Source organism: Dendrobates tinctorius, unplaced genomic scaffold (genome assembly GCF_039654945.1).
Source record: "Dendrobates tinctorius isolate UK_male_01 unplaced genomic scaffold, ASM3965494v1 ptg000133l, whole genome shotgun sequence".
In the NCBI taxonomy this organism is placed as follows: domain Eukaryota; kingdom Metazoa; phylum Chordata; class Amphibia; order Anura; family Dendrobatidae; genus Dendrobates; species Dendrobates tinctorius.
Genome location: NW_027361801.1, coordinates 43,972,784 through 43,989,822, shown reverse-complemented (window position 1 = coordinate 43,989,822; position 17,039 = coordinate 43,972,784). Strand labels below are relative to the sequence as shown.

Below are 17,039 nucleotides of genomic sequence, written 5' to 3'. Positions count from 1 at the left end.
AAATGACATTGCATAAATCCGAATCACAGCCCCTACCTCATGCTGTCCTCAGATTACATAGCAAAAACCTGCTCACAGATCCCCCTTGTTACAATCACTCTTATCTAGGACATTATTATTAGTTTATTTAAAATGTTTCTGTTGAATAAAAAAATAAAACGCAATTTCAGATTTTCAGTAAACTAAGATTGAAAATTACTTGTCAGTTTCAAGTTATTTCAGTGACTATTGGGTGTTTTACTTACTTTACCAACAATTTTGTCCACGTCTGTAGATGCAGAATTTAGGTTAACTGTGCATGATTTTAGGGTTCTCCTTACTGACAACGCCAGGACAAGTGACCAACTAATACATGGCAACCGTGAAATAAAAATTTATGTTTTCTGGAGGTAAAAACACTATACAAATACATAATGTGCAACAGGATAACTTACATGTGGCTATGGCCACCCATTGTTCGGTAAGCTTTACATGGCATCGGGTGCATTACATTTCTTTTTAAATAGGTGCAATATGAAATTTAAATTACATTGTCAGTTCATATGATATAAAAAAAAAAAAAAAAACACTCTCTCTTCCAGGCCGGGATCCCTTCATAGAGATTACATAAAACGAGCCTGTCCGCTACTACAATACCTGGCTACAAATTATGTCAGCTTCATTTCTCTAAGAAAAGAAAATACAATATTAAAAAAAAAAAAAAAGTGACTGTAAAACCCAGGGGCAACCAATAGAATAGCAGGACTCCTGCGTACAGTATACGGCACTGGGAAAACACATCCACTGTAACAGCTGATCGCACAGGAGAGCGCGGCGTGTAAACAATACAGAATGGGAACATTCATATTTACAGATCCTGCCTATCGGGAGGAAAGAATCGGAATGGCTTCCAGCATTTCATCCTGATGGTACGACATGTGTACTAGGTGAAGTGATGATTTATACAAAAACATTGTTCTGGTGTCTTTGTGCCCAACATGACTTTCTCCTACTCAGCAGATGTCAGTGGGCATTTGGCAGGTTGCCCGTACACATCCCGTCTTAGGAGTGGTTGCCCACTAGACCGCGGTGTGCACCGGAGTTGCAGAATGTGAAGGCGAAGATCCTCGGTCTGATGAAGATGACACAGATCTAGTGGATGCTTCACGCTGCAGCTCTTCCACTTTCTTCTGTAGTTCTGATCGAATTGCCAAAAGATCCTTAAGGTTCTGATGAATTGGCATCTAAAAATGTAAAAAAAGAAAAGCACACTAATCAGTATTGCGCCATCTGTCTTCTTGTACACGGATGGTCTGCTTATTCTGATTTCTGTACTTGGGGACAGACTTCCCGCACCTTTTTAAGCAGTCATATGGCAATGTACAGTACTATATATACATTCAGCTGTAAAAGCGCTTGTGTGCAAGGGGGCCGCGCAATATACAGGCCAAAGGTCACCATCCATTGCAGTGGCCTAGTGTTTGCAGAGGGTCCTCTTCAAGACTTCGATTTGGGCTCGGCTATAAAAAAGATCCACCAGCACCTAATATGGAACCAACGTCCATGGGGGCAAGCTCTCTGAAGCTGCATTTACACTGAAAGACCATCGTAAACAGAGATTCTTAAAAAGGTGCCTTTCACGATTATCTTGCCATGTAAACAGGCTGCCGATCACCCGATGACAAAGGAAACGATCGTTTATCAGGTAAAATGACGCTTTGTGCAGATAATTGTTCTCGTTGGTTCATTGTCCTGTAGAAATAGGACTCGTGCTGCTGAGAACTATGGCAGCCTATGTGCACTAGGCCTGCTCAGTGTGCAGTTTACTGCAACCTGCCTTTGTAATCTCAGTTGATCTCCTAGAGCAAGGGGTGGGTAATTCATTTTCCCAAGGGGCCACATGAGAAACTGGCATTGCTGTGGAGGGCCGAACCAATCAGCTGAACTTAAAGGGGTGGTCTGAAGCAAAGGTGAATTTCATATTAAATGTACAGTATATCTATTCAGTGTAATCTAATCTCGCTTTCCAATATACTTCAAAGAAAAATTCCCTAACGTACCCTCTACATTCTGACTTCTTGTCTTTTTTTTTTAGCGTCCCATGACATTTTGTTTGTGATTCACCAGTGCATGCTGGGATACTGGATTGAGGCGTCATCGGAGGTAGAAGCTGCGGTCACTGCTACAACCTCTGCACCCTCTCTGAAATGAGGCACCATCAGTGATGTCTGTTTTGGAGGCTCAGCTAGTCTTGCTCACCTGATAATACGTCGGTTGTAAATTGTGACGTATACTCAGTATGAGCTCTATGTGCTATATTTCTTTGAATGCACAGTGACAGTGCGCTCTCTTGCTGGCTCTAAAAAGAAGTGATGACCTGGCAGGGACCAGTCCAGTCTCTGAAACAGATGACACTATTTCATGGTGGGGAAAGCAGCCTCTGTCCCCTAATGACATCCCGTCATTGGAAGTATTAAAAAAAAAAAAAGTAGAAGAATTTTTTTTATTTGAAATATATTTGAAAAGTGACTAGATTATTGAATAAAATTTAGTATCAAATTCACCTTCGGTTTCGGATCACCCTTTAAGTCTGCATAATATTAATTTCATCACTTTATAAAAAGCAGTTGCTCATGTGATTAGGTTTACATGAGCCTTTAAAAAAAAAAAAAATTGTTTTTTTTATCCAGAAAAAGACGATTTTCCATCTGTATTGTCAACCGTACAGCATTCATTTTATGCAGCGCTGGGGTCCTGGGTTCAAATCCCACCAAGGACAACATCTGCAAGGAGTTTTTATGTTCTCCCTGTGTTTGCATAGGTTTCCTCCGGGTTTTCCCTCACATCCCAAAGACATACTGATAGGGAATTTAGATTGTGAGCCCCATCGGGGACAGTGATGATAATGTGTGCAAGTTGTAAAGCGCTGCGGAATATGTTAGCGCTATATAAAGATTATTATTTATTAAGAATCAGATGCTGTACAGATGATTCATTTGGGATCTTTTTTTTTTTTTTTTAATTTTTGCACACTCAGACTTCAACAAGCGAGTCTCATCCAAATTACAGAAGAGACCGGTGGGTGCGGTGATCTTTCTCACACAGACATTTTCTGACTGTAATCTGGATAGTCCAGTTCCATAACATTGCTCCTAGTGCTCTGTCTGAGGTCGGGTTTATTTTTTTCATAGACAACACTTGGACAAATATTAGTTGTGTGAACATAACCTGACAATACTTGTTGCAATAAAGCTTATCGTAACACGTAATAGCAGTTGCTCAAGCAATAAATTGGGAACATTGGAAAAATGTTGTTCCCCACCTCTGCTCCACATGCAGAGATCCACATCACATGTGGGGCAGGAGCTGACAGGAGGGGGATGGGAAATTCTTACTGCAGTCTATGGAGTGGATGAGATAAGCCACAGATCACAGGGGGAGCACTATGGGGGACTTAACCCTTACCTCTCCTGCACAGGACATACAACAGCACAACCCTCACATACAGAGGTGAGATGATGTCAGAGTACATGGTGGAGTAGAAGATCAGTTTGGGGATCACATAGAATATCCGAATCTGCAGGCTGCATGTAGTGTAGGTGAGGGGGCACTTCTCTGCTGGACCCCATATTCAGAAGGAATACTCAGCCCCAGTGTTTTTTCTCTTATCAGCTGCCAGGAAGAGCCAGGGAGATTTAGTGGCTACTAATTAGCTGCTCTCCCTGAACACAAACTGCAGTCCCACAACTTTCATTCCACTGTGAAAGGAAGCAAGGGAGGTGCTCTGACCTCCTCAGCACAGCAGACACAGGATGCTGCCTCCCAGGTGGTATTAGAAGCTACTTGCCCATTATCTACAGCAGTTGGGTGTTGTAGTCCGTGCTTCTCTCCTGGTGTCCTGACCGCCTCCTACACAGGTTTCAGCAGCTCTGCAAGCCAGGAACTGAGCAGCCCCGCATCCACCAATGAGACTATGGGGGCGGGGCTACAGTTGGTATGACGATTCTGAGAAAGATCAGCTCTACAGCTGTCCGGCTGCGAGTGTCAGCGGGCCACACAGGAACAGTCAGGGGGCCGGATGTGGCACTCGGGCCGCAGTTTGACCAGGCCTGTCCTAGAGCTTTCCCATCCTCAACGGTCTCAGCTGTTCTGTGTTGGCCACTCCCCTCTAGTATATTTCCTCCCCATTGGCACTTAAGAATTGCCAGTGCTAGTTCTACATCTTGGTTAGGTTTTGGAGGAGAAATGCATTGTTTGGAGTAGGCAGTTGGAGATTTATCAAGAGATTTCTGCTTGGAGTTGGTTTGCATGCCTATCCTCATCTTCTATTTGGGTTCTCCTACCTATCACTCCCTTGTGTTCCAGTCTTCTAGTGAGCATATTTGTAAGATTATAGTTTGCTTTCATCCTTGTATGTCTTCCCTTGTCTGTCTGGTTATTGTAATCCTATACACTTCATACTCACACCTCCCTGGGTAGGGGAGGGAACAGATAAGGTTTAAGATAGGAGCATAGCAAGGTAAGTAACCCTGGTGTCTCCACCTTGTGGGGTAATTCGGGTGACAGGGAAGACACCTTCTGCAAGTGGATTGTGCAGCAGCTCTGCACAAGGAGTAGCCATTGTGGTTTTCAGGTGGAATCCACTTCAGTATGTTTCATAATTTAAAGCAGTTTGGGAACTTGGTTGTATGAACCGCAATACAGAGTTCCTATTGAAAACAATGGGGCTTGTTTTAGAAGTGTTTATTGTGCAGATTTGGTCAAAGTTCATGCACAAAGAAATGTAAATACTTAGTATGACTGCACCCCAGTAAGCCCTTGATTTCCTTTCTAGGACACTTTCTAGCCTCTGTAGTAACATTTGGGGGGCTACACTGACTGCTTCCATGTAGGCTGACAGTGCTATAATGTTCTTGCTAGACTACACAAAGGGACAATCTGTACCCTCCAAGACTCGATAATATAACTTCAATAAATCAAATTTAGAGATTAGCGGACCCCGGAACTACAGGAGGGGAACATATGGCTTTACCATGTAGCTAATGTCCCTCTCCTGAAAAGGTTAATTGGTGGGACAGGTTTCCTTCCGCCTGTTTTTTGCCAAGGTATTCCTGGTCTGTGGTTGGGGAATAGGAGGAACCAGTCAACCAGCCGTCATAGGGGAAGGTTAAAGTTTCTCTCCAGGCCATGGTCTGTGTTTGGTAACGTTGTTTAGTAAACAAGGGCTCCACTGCGGGATAAAAGATGGCGCATTTGAGGGTTTGACCTTTGGCATCTCCCATCAGAAAGGATTGCCTCGCTCTCCCCTCCCTTGTCTCGGCCTTAGGGTTAGTCATTTAGGTAACTGAATGGACAGGGATCTTGGGGTTAGCAGGCTTCAGCTTTTGCCAAGTTGCTGCTATTAGTGTAACATTTTTGGAATGTTTCCCAACGATTAAGAACTTGAATAAAGGCCGTGGCCAGTTTTATCTATCGAATCAACGTGTCATGGTTCCCGTTTTATTCACTGTATGGGTAAGGTGTAAGGTAATGTGTAATCGCGCACACTGCACAAGGCAACAGCTCCATGATGCCACAAACAAGTGTAGCTGCTCCCCAGGGGACACTTGCAGCCCTATGGCCCTTCCACTTATCTATCATCTTTTCTTTCTGATCCACGTTTCTACTTCTCAGACGTTCTTTACAGCGCATGTCTTTACAGAACATAACATTCTTAATCTTTCCACTGTTCTGTAATCTCATGCCACCATGACTGTTAACCCTAATATGATGCCAACACCCCACATTCCCACTGCTGCAAATCTCTATGTATTGGTAATAGAGCTTTTATGTTGTATGAAGGCTTGCATATATTGAAGTGTCAGCCGTGCTATATACTGTGGGTACGGAAAATATTCATACCCCCTTGAAAATTTTTCACTCTGTTTCATTGCAGCCGTTTGGTAAATTAAAAATTTCATTTTTTTTCTCATTAATGTACACTCTGCACCCCATCTTCACTGGAAAAAAAACAGAAATGTGGAAATTTTTGAAAATTTATTAAACAAGAGAAACTGAAATATCACATGGTCAAGTATTCAGACCCTTTGCTCAGACTCTCATATTTAAATCACGTGGTGTCCATTTCCTTATCATCCTGCTTGAGATGGTTCTACTCCATTGGAGTCCAGCTATGTTTAATTAAACTGATAGGACTTGATTTGTAAAGGCACACACCTGTCTATATAAGACCTCACAGCTCACACTGCATGTCAGACCAAATGAGAATCATGAGGTCAAAGGAACTGGCCAAGGAGCTCAGAGACAGAATTGTGGCAAGGCACACATCTGGCCAAGGTTACAAAAGAACTTCTGCAGTACTCAAGGTTCCTAAGAGCACAGTGACCTCCATAATCCTTAAATGGAAGAAGTTTGGGACCACCAGAAGTAGTCTTCCTAGACCTGGCTGTCCAGCCAAACTGAGCAATCATGGGAGAAGAGCCTCGGTGAGAGAGGTAAAGAAGAACCCCAAGATCACTATGGCTGAGCTCCACAGATGCAGAAGGGAGATGGGAAACGTTCCACAAAGTCAACTATCACTTCAGACCTCCACCAGTCAGGCCTTTATGGCAGAGTGGCCCGACGGAAGTCTCTTCTCAGTGCAAGACATATGAAAGCCCGCATAAAGCTTGCTAGAAAAAAAACCATATGAAGGACTCCCAGACAATGAGAAATAAGATTCTCTGGTCTGAAGAGACGAAGATAGAACTTTTTGGTGATAATTCTAAGCGGTATGTGTGGAGAAAACCAGGCACTGCTCATCACCTGCCCAATTCAATCCTAACAGTGAAACATGGTGGTGGCTGCATCATGCTATGGGTGTGATTTCAGCTGCAGGGACAAGATGACTGGTTGCAATTGAAGGAAACATGAATGCAGCCACAGAGATATCCTGGATGAAAACCTCTTCCAGAGTGCTCTGGACCTCAGACTTGGCCGAAGGTTCACCTTCCAACAAGACAATGACCCTAAGCACACAGCTAACAAAGGAGTGGCTTCAGAACAACTCTGTGATCATTCTTGACTGGCCCAGCCAGAGCCCTGACCTAAACCCAATTGAGCATCTCTGGAGAGACCTGAAAATGGCTGTCCACTAACGTTCACCATCCAACCTGATGGAGCTGGAGAGAATCTGCAAGGAAGAATGGCAGAGGATCCCCAAATCCAGTTGTGAAAAACTTGTTGCATCATGCCCAAGACGACTCATGGCTGTACTAGCTCAAAAGGGTGTTTCTACTTAATACTGAGCAAAGGGTCTGAATACTTATGACCATGTGATATTTCTTTTGCTTTTTTTTTTTTTTTAAAATAAATCTGCAAAAATTTTTACATTTCTGTTTTCTTCAGTCAAGATGGGGTGCAGAGTGTACACTGAGGGAAAAAAAAAAAAATTTTTTTGAATTTACCAAATGGCTGAAACGAAACAAAGTAAAAAATTTAAAAAGGGGTCTGAATACTTTCCGCACCCACTGTATACATATCCTTTTATAAACCGCAAAAACAAAAAAAAAAGTGTCTACCGCTGTGCACACTATATACATCACTCGCCTATATTTATATTTGCTGACATTACAATTTAAAATAAAATTTATGCTTTTACAGTTAAAGCAATGAAGACCATTAACGTGCGTGTAGAAACAGATTGCTTGGGATATCAGTGGTTGCGTGCATATCACATCTTCACTGTCATGTTGTGAAGAGCTTTCTCTTCTTCTAGAAATGGTCCAGGATTTTCATGGAGATGTACAGGAACACTGCATCAAATCACTGGTCCACTGCAGACACCATGGTACGGCCTCTTGTCTGCCCTTTGCCGATTTGCATGTTGAGGTGCCAGCAGCATAACCCGCTGCTACATTCACTGAAATCTACATGGTTACATAGATCGGGACAGTCACTGTGTTGTTGGCCCCTGTTGTGCTACAAAAACCGCTCTGACCCATCACATCAGTGTCTCCTGAAGACCTCAGACACCAAGATATCGCCAGCAAATCCTTTAAAGGGGTTGTCCACTACTATGTATCACTTACATCCGGAGGAAGAGAGCAGCAGCAGCTTTCACTACCTCCGGCTGTAAGTGATTTATCAGAAGGCGGGGAGAGCGACGTCAGCACTGATTGGCCACAATGATTACATGTCCTAACACTGTCACTCAGTCCCCTGGAGAGTCAGGGCCAACACCACTGGCAAAGCGCCGGCACCAAAAATGGGGGACATGGGGTTTGAGAAAGGGGTGTCCGAGTAAGGAACAACCACTTTAAGTCAAGAAGTCAAGCTGTGAGGTGTGGCCTCCATTGTGGCACTTGTTTTTCCAGCACAGCCTACAGAGGCTCCATGGGATTGAGATCTAGGGAACTTAAGGCCAAGTCAACACACTAAACCATGTCACGCCACTGAATCTATACATGAACTAGTCTTGCAATGTTACAAGTCCGATAACCTGCCAATAGAGACATTGCCTTTAGACAAAATCATTGCCATGAAGGGTATATACTTCAGTGTGGATGTTCTGCTGTGAATCAACAAATGTATAAAAACAAACCCAAAAAAACATTAATCACCCTCCTGCCTCCTCTGGAGCCTCTATGGTAGCTCTCTGTACCCCGACCATCAGCATTTATGTTCTGATGCAGCAGTCACAAGGCTACAAATCTGGTATGTGCGAGTGCAGCAATGGGCTACAAATGTTTGCGGTCTGTAGAAGCTAAGTGGTGGAAATGCAGTAACATTGTCTATTCAGCATTAATCTCTGCTTGTAATTAGAAGTCTTCCCCCAGAGTCTAAGGCTCTGTTCACACACAGCGTTTTTTTAGCTTTTTTTACAGCGGTTTTCACTATAAAACCGCTAAAAATAAGCTTCCCAGTCATTTCTATGCATTTTTCGCATCAAAACTGCATCAAAACTGCGCAAAAACCGCCGCGGAAAAATAGGTGCGGTTTCTGGGAAGGGATTCAGGTTTTTGAACAGAAATTTTCTGCAACGTGTGCACTTAGCCTAAGGGTTCAATTCATAAGAATGGCCTTTCATACGCTAGTCCTAAGGAATTGCATGTATCTTATCACTGGAGTCCGCCTCGGCAGAGATGTCCAGTGAGAGACTGAAGTTCATGTTGTTTGGTAGCCTTCGCGGAACACCCCCTCAATCAGCTGCTCCTGGCGCAGGCCGGAGGTTCTCACTTCTGAAGCTGCACAGCACGGCTCCATCAACGGAATAGTTGCTACAGCCGGCTACTGCACATCCACCCTTTATTCAAGTCAATAGGTGGCAGATGTGCAGTACCTGGCTGTGGCCATTATTCCTTTGATGGAGCTGTGCAGCTCTGCAACTCAGCACGTCCATCCACCGCCGGCCGGCACTGGGAACAACTGATCGGCAGAGGGCCGGGTGTCGCGCACCCACAGATCACATACTGAGGATTTATCCAAAAAGTAGGCCATCAATATAAAAGTCTCAGACAACCACTTTAAGGTGGGGTATGTACCTAGATCTACTCAATCATTGGTCTCCAATACAGACAACATGAGTATACAGGCAGAGATGCAGGTACATACACAAATCCTTCATAGATATCACTTACTTATTCATTATTATATACGATCAGTTCCCATAAAAGTGATAAATAACGAATGAAAATTTTTCTTTGCAAATTCATATAAATATTTGTTGATGGGTGCATCTGTATACAAAACAAAAACCCAGTAGCTATGATAAAAAGGATTCCTGTGTAGCCGGCGTGTGGAGGATGGAGGTAAGAGATGGGCTCGGCGTGTGGAGGATGGGAGTAAGAGATGGGCTCGGCGTGTGGAGGATGGGGGTAAGGGATGGGCTCGGCGTGTGGAGGATGGGGGTAAGGGATGGGTTCGGAATGTGGAGGATAGGGTTAAGGGATGGGTTTGGCATGTGGAGGATGGGGGTAAGAGATGGGCTCGGCGTGTGGAGGATGGGGGTAAGAGATGGGCTCAGCGTGTGGAGGATGGGGGTTAAATATAGGCTCGGCGTGTGGAGGATGGGGGTAAGGGATGGGTTCGGCATGTGGAGGATGGGGGTAAGAGATGGGTTCGGCGTGTGGAGGATGGGGGTAAGAGATGGGTTCGGAATGTGGAGGAGCGGGGTAAGGGATGGGTTTGGCATGTGGAGGATAGGGTTAAGGGATGGGTTCGGCGAGTGGAGGAGCGGGGTAAGGGATGGGTTTGGCATGTGGAGGATAGGGTTAAGGGATGGGTTCGGCGAGTGGGGGATGGGGGTAAGAGATGGGTTCGGCGTGTGGAGGATGGGGGTTAAATATGGGCTCGGCGTGTGGAGGATGGGGGTTAAATATAGGCTCGACGTGTGGAGGATGGGGGTAAGGGATGGGTTCGGCATGTGGAGGATGGGGGTAAGAGATGGGTTCGGCGTGTGGAGGATGGGGGTAAGAGATGGGTTCGGCGTGTGGAGGATGGGGGTAAGAGATGGGTTCGGCGTGTGGAGGATGGGGGTAAGAGATGGGTTCGGAATGTGGAGGAGCGGGGTAAGGGATGGGTTCGGCATGTGGAGGATGGGGGTAAGGGGTGGGTTCGGCGTGTGGGGGATGGGGGTAAGAGATGGGTTCGGCGTGTGGTGGATGGGGGTTAAATATGGGCTCGGCGTGTGGAGGATGGAGGTAAGAGATGGGCTCGGCGTGTGGAGGATGCGGGTAAGGGATGGGTTCGGAATGTGGAGGATGGGGGTAAGAGATGGGTTCGGCATGTGGAGGATGGGGGTAAGAGATGGGTTCGGCGTGTGGAGGATGGGGGTAAGAGATGGGCTCGGCGTGTGGAGGATGGGGGTAAGAGATGGGCTCGGCGTGTGGAGGATGGGGGTAAGAGATGGGCTCGGCATGTGGAGGATGGGGGTAAGAGAATGGCTCGGCATGTGGAGGATGGGGGTTAAATATGGACTCGGCGTGTGGAGGATGGGGGTGAGAGATGGGTTTGGCATGTGGAGGATGGGGGTAAGAGATGCATTCGGCATGTGGAGGATGGGGGTAAGGGATGGGTTCGGCATGTGGAGAATAGGGGTAAGGGATGAGTTCAGCATGTGGAGGATAGGGGTAAGGGATGGGTTCGGCATGTGGAGGATAGGGGTAAGGGATGGGTTCGGCATGTGGGGGATAGGGGCAAGAGATGGGTTCGCATTGTGGAGGATAGGGGTAAGGGGTTCGGCACGTGGAGGATAAAGGTAAGGGATGGGCTCGGCGTGTGAAGGATAGAGGTAAGGGATGGGTTCGACATGTGGAGGATGGGGGTAAGAGATGGGTTCGGAATGTGGAGGAGCGGGTCAAGGGATGGGTTCGGCATGTGGAGGATGGGGGTAAGGGGTGGGTTCGGTGAGTGGGGGATGGAGGTAAGAGATGGGTTCGGCGTGTGGAGGATGAGGGTTAAATATGGGCTCGGCGTGTGGAGGATGGAGGTAAGAGATGGGCTCGGCGTGTGGAGGATGGAGGTAAGAGATGGGCTCGGCGTGTGGAGGATGGAGGTAAGAGATGGGCTCGGCGTGTGGAGGATGGAGGTAAGAGATGGGCTCGGCGTGTGGAGGATGGAGGTAAGAGATGGGCTCGGCGTGTGGAGGATGGAGGTAAGAGATGGGCTCGGCGTGTGGAGGATGGAGGTAAGAGATGGGCTCGGCGTGTGGAGGATGGGGGTAAGAGATGGGCTCAGCGTGTGGAGGATGGGGGTTAAATATAGGCTCGGCGTGTGGAGGATGGGGGTAAGGGATGGGTTCGGCATGTGGAGGATGGGGGTAAGAGATGGGTTCGGCGTGTGGAGGATGGGGTTAAGAGATGGGTTCGGAATGTGGAGGAGCGGGGTAAGGGATGGGTTCGGCATGTGGAGGATGGGGGTAAGGGGTGGGTTCGGCGTGTGGGGGATGGGGGTAAGAGATGGGTTCGGCGTGTGGGGGATGGGGGTAAGAGATGGGTTCGGCGTGTGGAGGATGGGGGTTAAATATGGGCTCGGCGTGTGGAGGATGGAGGCAAGAGATGGGCTTGGCGTGTGGAGGATGGGGGTAAGAGATGGGATTGGCGTGTGGAGGATGGGGGTAAGAGATGGGTTCGGCGTGTGGAGGATGGGGGTAAGGGGTGGGTTCGGAGGATGGGGGTAAGGGGTGGGTTCGGCGGATGGGGGTAAGGGGTGGGTTCGGCAGATGGGGGTAAGGGGTGGGTTCGGCGTGTGGGGGATGGGGGTAAGAGATGGGTTCGGCGTGTGGAGGATGGGGGTGAGAGATGGGTTCGGCGTGTGGAGGATGGGGGTGAGAGATGGGTTTGGCATGTGGAGGATGGGGGTAAGAGATGCATTCGGCATGTGGAGGATGGGAGTAAGGGATGGGTTCGGCATTTGGAGGATAGGGTTAAGGGATGGGTTCGGCATTTGGAGGATGGGGGTAAGAGATGGGCTCAGCGTGTGGAGGATGGGGGTTAAATATAGGCTCGGCGTGTGGAGGATGGGGGTAAGGGATGGGTTCGGCATGTGGAGGATGGGGGTAAGAGATGGGTTCGGCGTGTGGAGGATGGGGGTAAGAGATGGGTTCGGAATGTGGAGGAGCGGGGTAAGGGATGGGTTCGGCATGTGGAGGATAGGGTTAAGGGATGGGTTCGGCATGTGGAGGATAGGGTTAAGGGATGGGTTCGGCGAGTGGGGGATGGGGGTAAGAGATGGGTTCGGCGTGTGGAGGATGGCGGTTAAATATGGGCTCGGCGTGTGGAGGATGGAGGTAAGAGATGGGTTCGGCGTGTGGAGGATGGAGGTAAGAGATGGGCTTGGCGTGTGGAGGATGGGGGTAAGAGATGGGCTCAGCGTGTGGAGGATGGGGGTTAAATATAGGCTCGGTGTGTGGAGGATGGGGGTAAGGGATGGGTTCGGCATGTGGAGGATGGGGGTAAGAGATGGGTTCGGCGTGTGGAGGATGGGGGTAAGGGATGGGTTCGGCATGTGGAGGATAGGGTTAAGGGATGGGTTCGGCATGTGGAGGATGGGTTCGGCGTGTGGAGGATGGGGGTAAGGGATGGGTTCGGCATGTGGAGGATGGGGGTAAGAGATGGGTTCGGCGTGTGGAGGATGGGGGTAAGGGATGGGTTCGGCATGTGGAGGATAGGGTTAAGGGATGGGTTCGGCATGTGGAGGATGGGTTCGGCGTGTGGAGGATGGGGGTAAGAGATGGGCTCGGCATGTGGAGGATGGGGGTAAGAGAATGGCTCGGCATGTGGAGGATGGGGGTTAAATATGGGCTCGGCTTGTGGAGGATGGGGGTGAGAGATGGGTTTGGCATGTGGAGGATGGGGGTAAGAGATGCATTCGGCATGTGGAGGATGGGGGTAAGGGATGGGTTCGGCATGTGGAGGATAGGGGTAAGGGATGAGTTCAGCATGTGGAGGATAGGGGTAAGGGATGGGTTCGGCATGTGGAGGATAGGGGTAAGGGATGGGTTCGGCATGTGGAGGATAGGGGCAAGAGATGGGTTCGCATTGTGGAGGATAGGGGTAAGGGGTTCGGCATGTGGAGGATAAAGGTAAGGGATGAGTTCGGCATGTGGAGGATAGGGGTAAGGGATGGGTTCGGCATGTGGAGGATAGGGGTAAGAGATGGGCTCGGCATGTGAAGGATAGAGGTAAGGGATGGGTTCGACATGTGGAGGATGGGGGTAAGAAATGGGCTCAGCAAGGTCTCCTGCACAAAGGCTACTTCTATTTACAAAGTGTCTGGCTGGATAATGCACGGAGCGCCACTCACTCAAGGACACACATTACCTTCAAGACTGTTAAGTGATGAATCTATTTGTTCTTGCTGAATGAGTCTGTATTTTTTTTTTTTTTTTTAATCTTCTGCTACAACAGGGAGTCTCGCTAGAAAAACAAATGTCTTTTAATACCACGGTGTGATCTCTGGCAAATCAGACCACCATTTATTCCCATTTATCTGCAAAAATACATTTCCTTCAAGACTTTTTTTTTTATCCTGCGGTTCGTTTTCTCCTGTGTTTCTCTTCATCATAAAACTAAAAAGCTCTCTGCCTGACTTCTGTAAGACAGCCCTGACCATTAAACGTACTGGCAGTGAAAGGCGGCATTTAGCTATTAGGGAAGCAGGAATGGCAGACAATTAGCAATGCACTGCAGAGACCTACGGATCCGCCATGCTAAGCTCCATCAGATCTATGTACTATTAAGTAACATCTGCCTAAACAATACCGCCAAACTAATGAGCCTTAGTATGCAGACTAATCAGAATATTACACTTGTCATATAGTGTTGCCGAATACTTCCCCAATTTACAACTGGAGTAAAAATCAATTTTCATCTGGGGAAACGAGGCCGTAATGTGCTTAGGTTTCTAATAGAAGACACTCTGGGAATCTGTGAGCAGGTATTTGCTATGTAATCTGAAAGCAGCCTGAGGTAGGGGCAGAGACCCCGATTCCAGTGATGTGTCACTTACTGGGCTGCTTGGTGCAGTTTTGGTAGAATCCTTGTTTTCTCCGCGGTAGATGTAGCAGTACTATGACTGCAGAGTTGGGTATAATCCCGCCCACACTATTGTCAGCTTCCTGTTAAAATTGTCAAGCTACCAATCAGTGGTGGGGGCGGGTTACACAGATTAGTTGGACTGCCTGACAAGCGACACCTAGTCTTGCAGTGATAATCTCTTGCTGATAAAACACTGATTATACTGAAACTGCAGCAAACAGCCTAATAAGTGACACATCCCTGGAAATAGAGTCTCTGCTCCTACATTATGCTGCTCTCAGATTAAATAGAAAACCTGCTGATAGATTCCCTTTAACCCCTTCCCACTTTACAATATTTCATTCTGGTACTTACATTTGTTTCCTGTGTAAACAGGACTCGCACTGCTGAGAACCATGCCAGCTTACACCCACTGAGTGATCCATTACAGGTCGCTTGATGCGCGGTTTTTACTGCAGTCTGCCTTTGTAAACCAGCTATAAAATGATAGATCAGTAAAGGTTCACCAATCAGCAGTCATTTAGTGCTGCCGATCAGTTTGTATAAATGGACCCTTACTCTGCTGCTGATGTGACCTCTACCTCCAGGATCCCGTGGGGCTTTTTCAAGGGTTTAACCCTTCAATATTACCAATTAGGTTGAGCTATTGATCACTTATTTTCATTACCAAGCAATCCCAACTCACTGCGCCTCTCCTCCTTTGGTCCCAACTAAGTAGTATGTGGAAGATTTGTAGCTCCTTAAGCCCCTGCATATCCTGAAAAACGGACCTTTTGGATCTATGTTAGTGTAGGGAAAACACAATCTTTTGGAATACACATACTTATCAAGAAGAAATAATAAAAATGATAAAATAAAAAAAAGACCCAAGTTTAAAAAAAAAAAAAAAAAAAAAAAAGTACGATAAGTAAAAAGGTGATAAATGTGTCATTACTTCAGCCATTGAATGGATGCAGCCATCAAACTCCACAGAGTGGGAAGCTAAGATACTGGTGTGGGGACAGAGAGTATCACTTTTATCATTTTACACCATTCTGAGTAGTTAAAAAAATACTAAAATAAAAGTTAAGACAATCTCCAAACTGGTCAATCAGATCAGACGGGCATACTACTAGGAGGACTCCACACTCGTCCGGTGGATGATACATCTCCATGCTCTGCACCTGAGTCTACAAGGGTCTCCATCTACAAGGGCTTTTACGTCTTTTAAACTTCGTTTCCCAGGGAAGCAAACATTGTAATCCACTAAACCCCCTTTATATGCCCAGGCTTTGTTCTCTGCACACCCAGCACGGATGACATACTGCAGGCAATGAGCCGTGAATCACAACGCAGATCACCATGCCACGCATTATTATTATTCGATTATTCCAATGCCGTTACTATACTGGTCAGACAGTGGCTATTCACTTTTAAGATCCTTCCATTTCCCAGCTGAAAAAAAATGTACACAAAAAAAAAAAGTTAAAAAAAAAATAGCAACATCCACAGGCACCAAGAAAATCGCTAGTGGTGTAAATTAAAGTGACGTACTGTGTATTCATTAAAAATAGTGTAGATATTAAAAGGACAGAAAAGGAAATCTCTTACTGTTCAAATTCTTCCTAAATGGAATTTGGAACCATTTTCTAAGCATTCTTTTCTTAAGAAAAAAGAAATAAGCCTACCGTATGCTGTTTTAGAGTGTTTAGAAAGTTCCTTTACATAGCTGGCTGTCCTGCTGCCTGACCTGTATCCACCCTCGGCTTCATCCCTCCCTTTTCTCAATGTTAGAGACAGCAGCAGGGAGGAGGAGGATGTATATGACAGATGCCCCTCCGCTCCCATTCACACTCTAAGGGCTCCTATATACTGCACCATCTGCGAGGTTTAATAGCCGCAACTCTCCTATAAATATTTGTCAAATCGGTGGTCGTTTAATAGCCTGTTTAGACAGGCCAACCACTCTTACGACGCATGTAGAATGATCAGTAGGATTGTTATGCTCACATAGGCGGTTACGGTTTTCGGCAGCACATATGACAAAAGCCATAACTCTGTCAAAACCTAAGAATGCTACAGTGAGCCAATAGGCTAAACAGGGTGAGTGCTGTGTCCCCCAAAGACTGGCTCAGAGAAAAGGATTTTACGGTGAGTACACAAAAATCCCTATTTCTACGCCTCATTGGGGGACACAGACAGTGGGACGTTCTAAAGCAGTCCCTGGGTGGGGAGCATACAACTGCTAATACCCCATGTACCACTGACTCAGCGCTGTGGTACTGCCGATTGCAGGATGTGTCTGCCAAGAGCTGCATCCGCAGAGGCCTGAGAATTAATTTGGTAATGTTTTGTAAAGGTATGCAGGCTGGACCAAGTCGCAGCCTTGCAGACAGGCCTGAGAATGAATTTGGTAATGTTTTGTAAAGGTATGAAAGCTGGACCAAGTCGCAGCCTTGCAGACCTGTTCTGCCGACGCCTGGTGCCGAATGGCCTAAGAGGCGCCCACTGAGCGGGTAGAATGCGCCTTAATCCCTGCTGGGACAGGTGTGTCCCTGACACGAT

General features: G+C 46.8%; 1 protein-coding gene across 6 annotated transcripts in view; it reads right to left on the bottom strand.

The window, feature by feature from the left end:
- Window positions 1-357: 357 nt before the first annotated feature.
- Window positions 358-17,039, bottom strand: part of MTMR1 (myotubularin related protein 1) — a 113,125-nt gene continuing 96,443 nt past the window's right edge. For all 6 annotated transcript variants that reach the window (XM_073543606.1, XM_073543607.1, XM_073543610.1 and 3 more), the window contains one exon: window positions 358-1,223. In XM_073543606.1, the coding sequence (XP_073399707.1) occupies window positions 1,059-1,223 (165 nt within the window). In that variant the 3' untranslated portion in view covers window positions 358-1,058. The remainder of the gene's footprint in view (window positions 1,224-17,039) is intronic.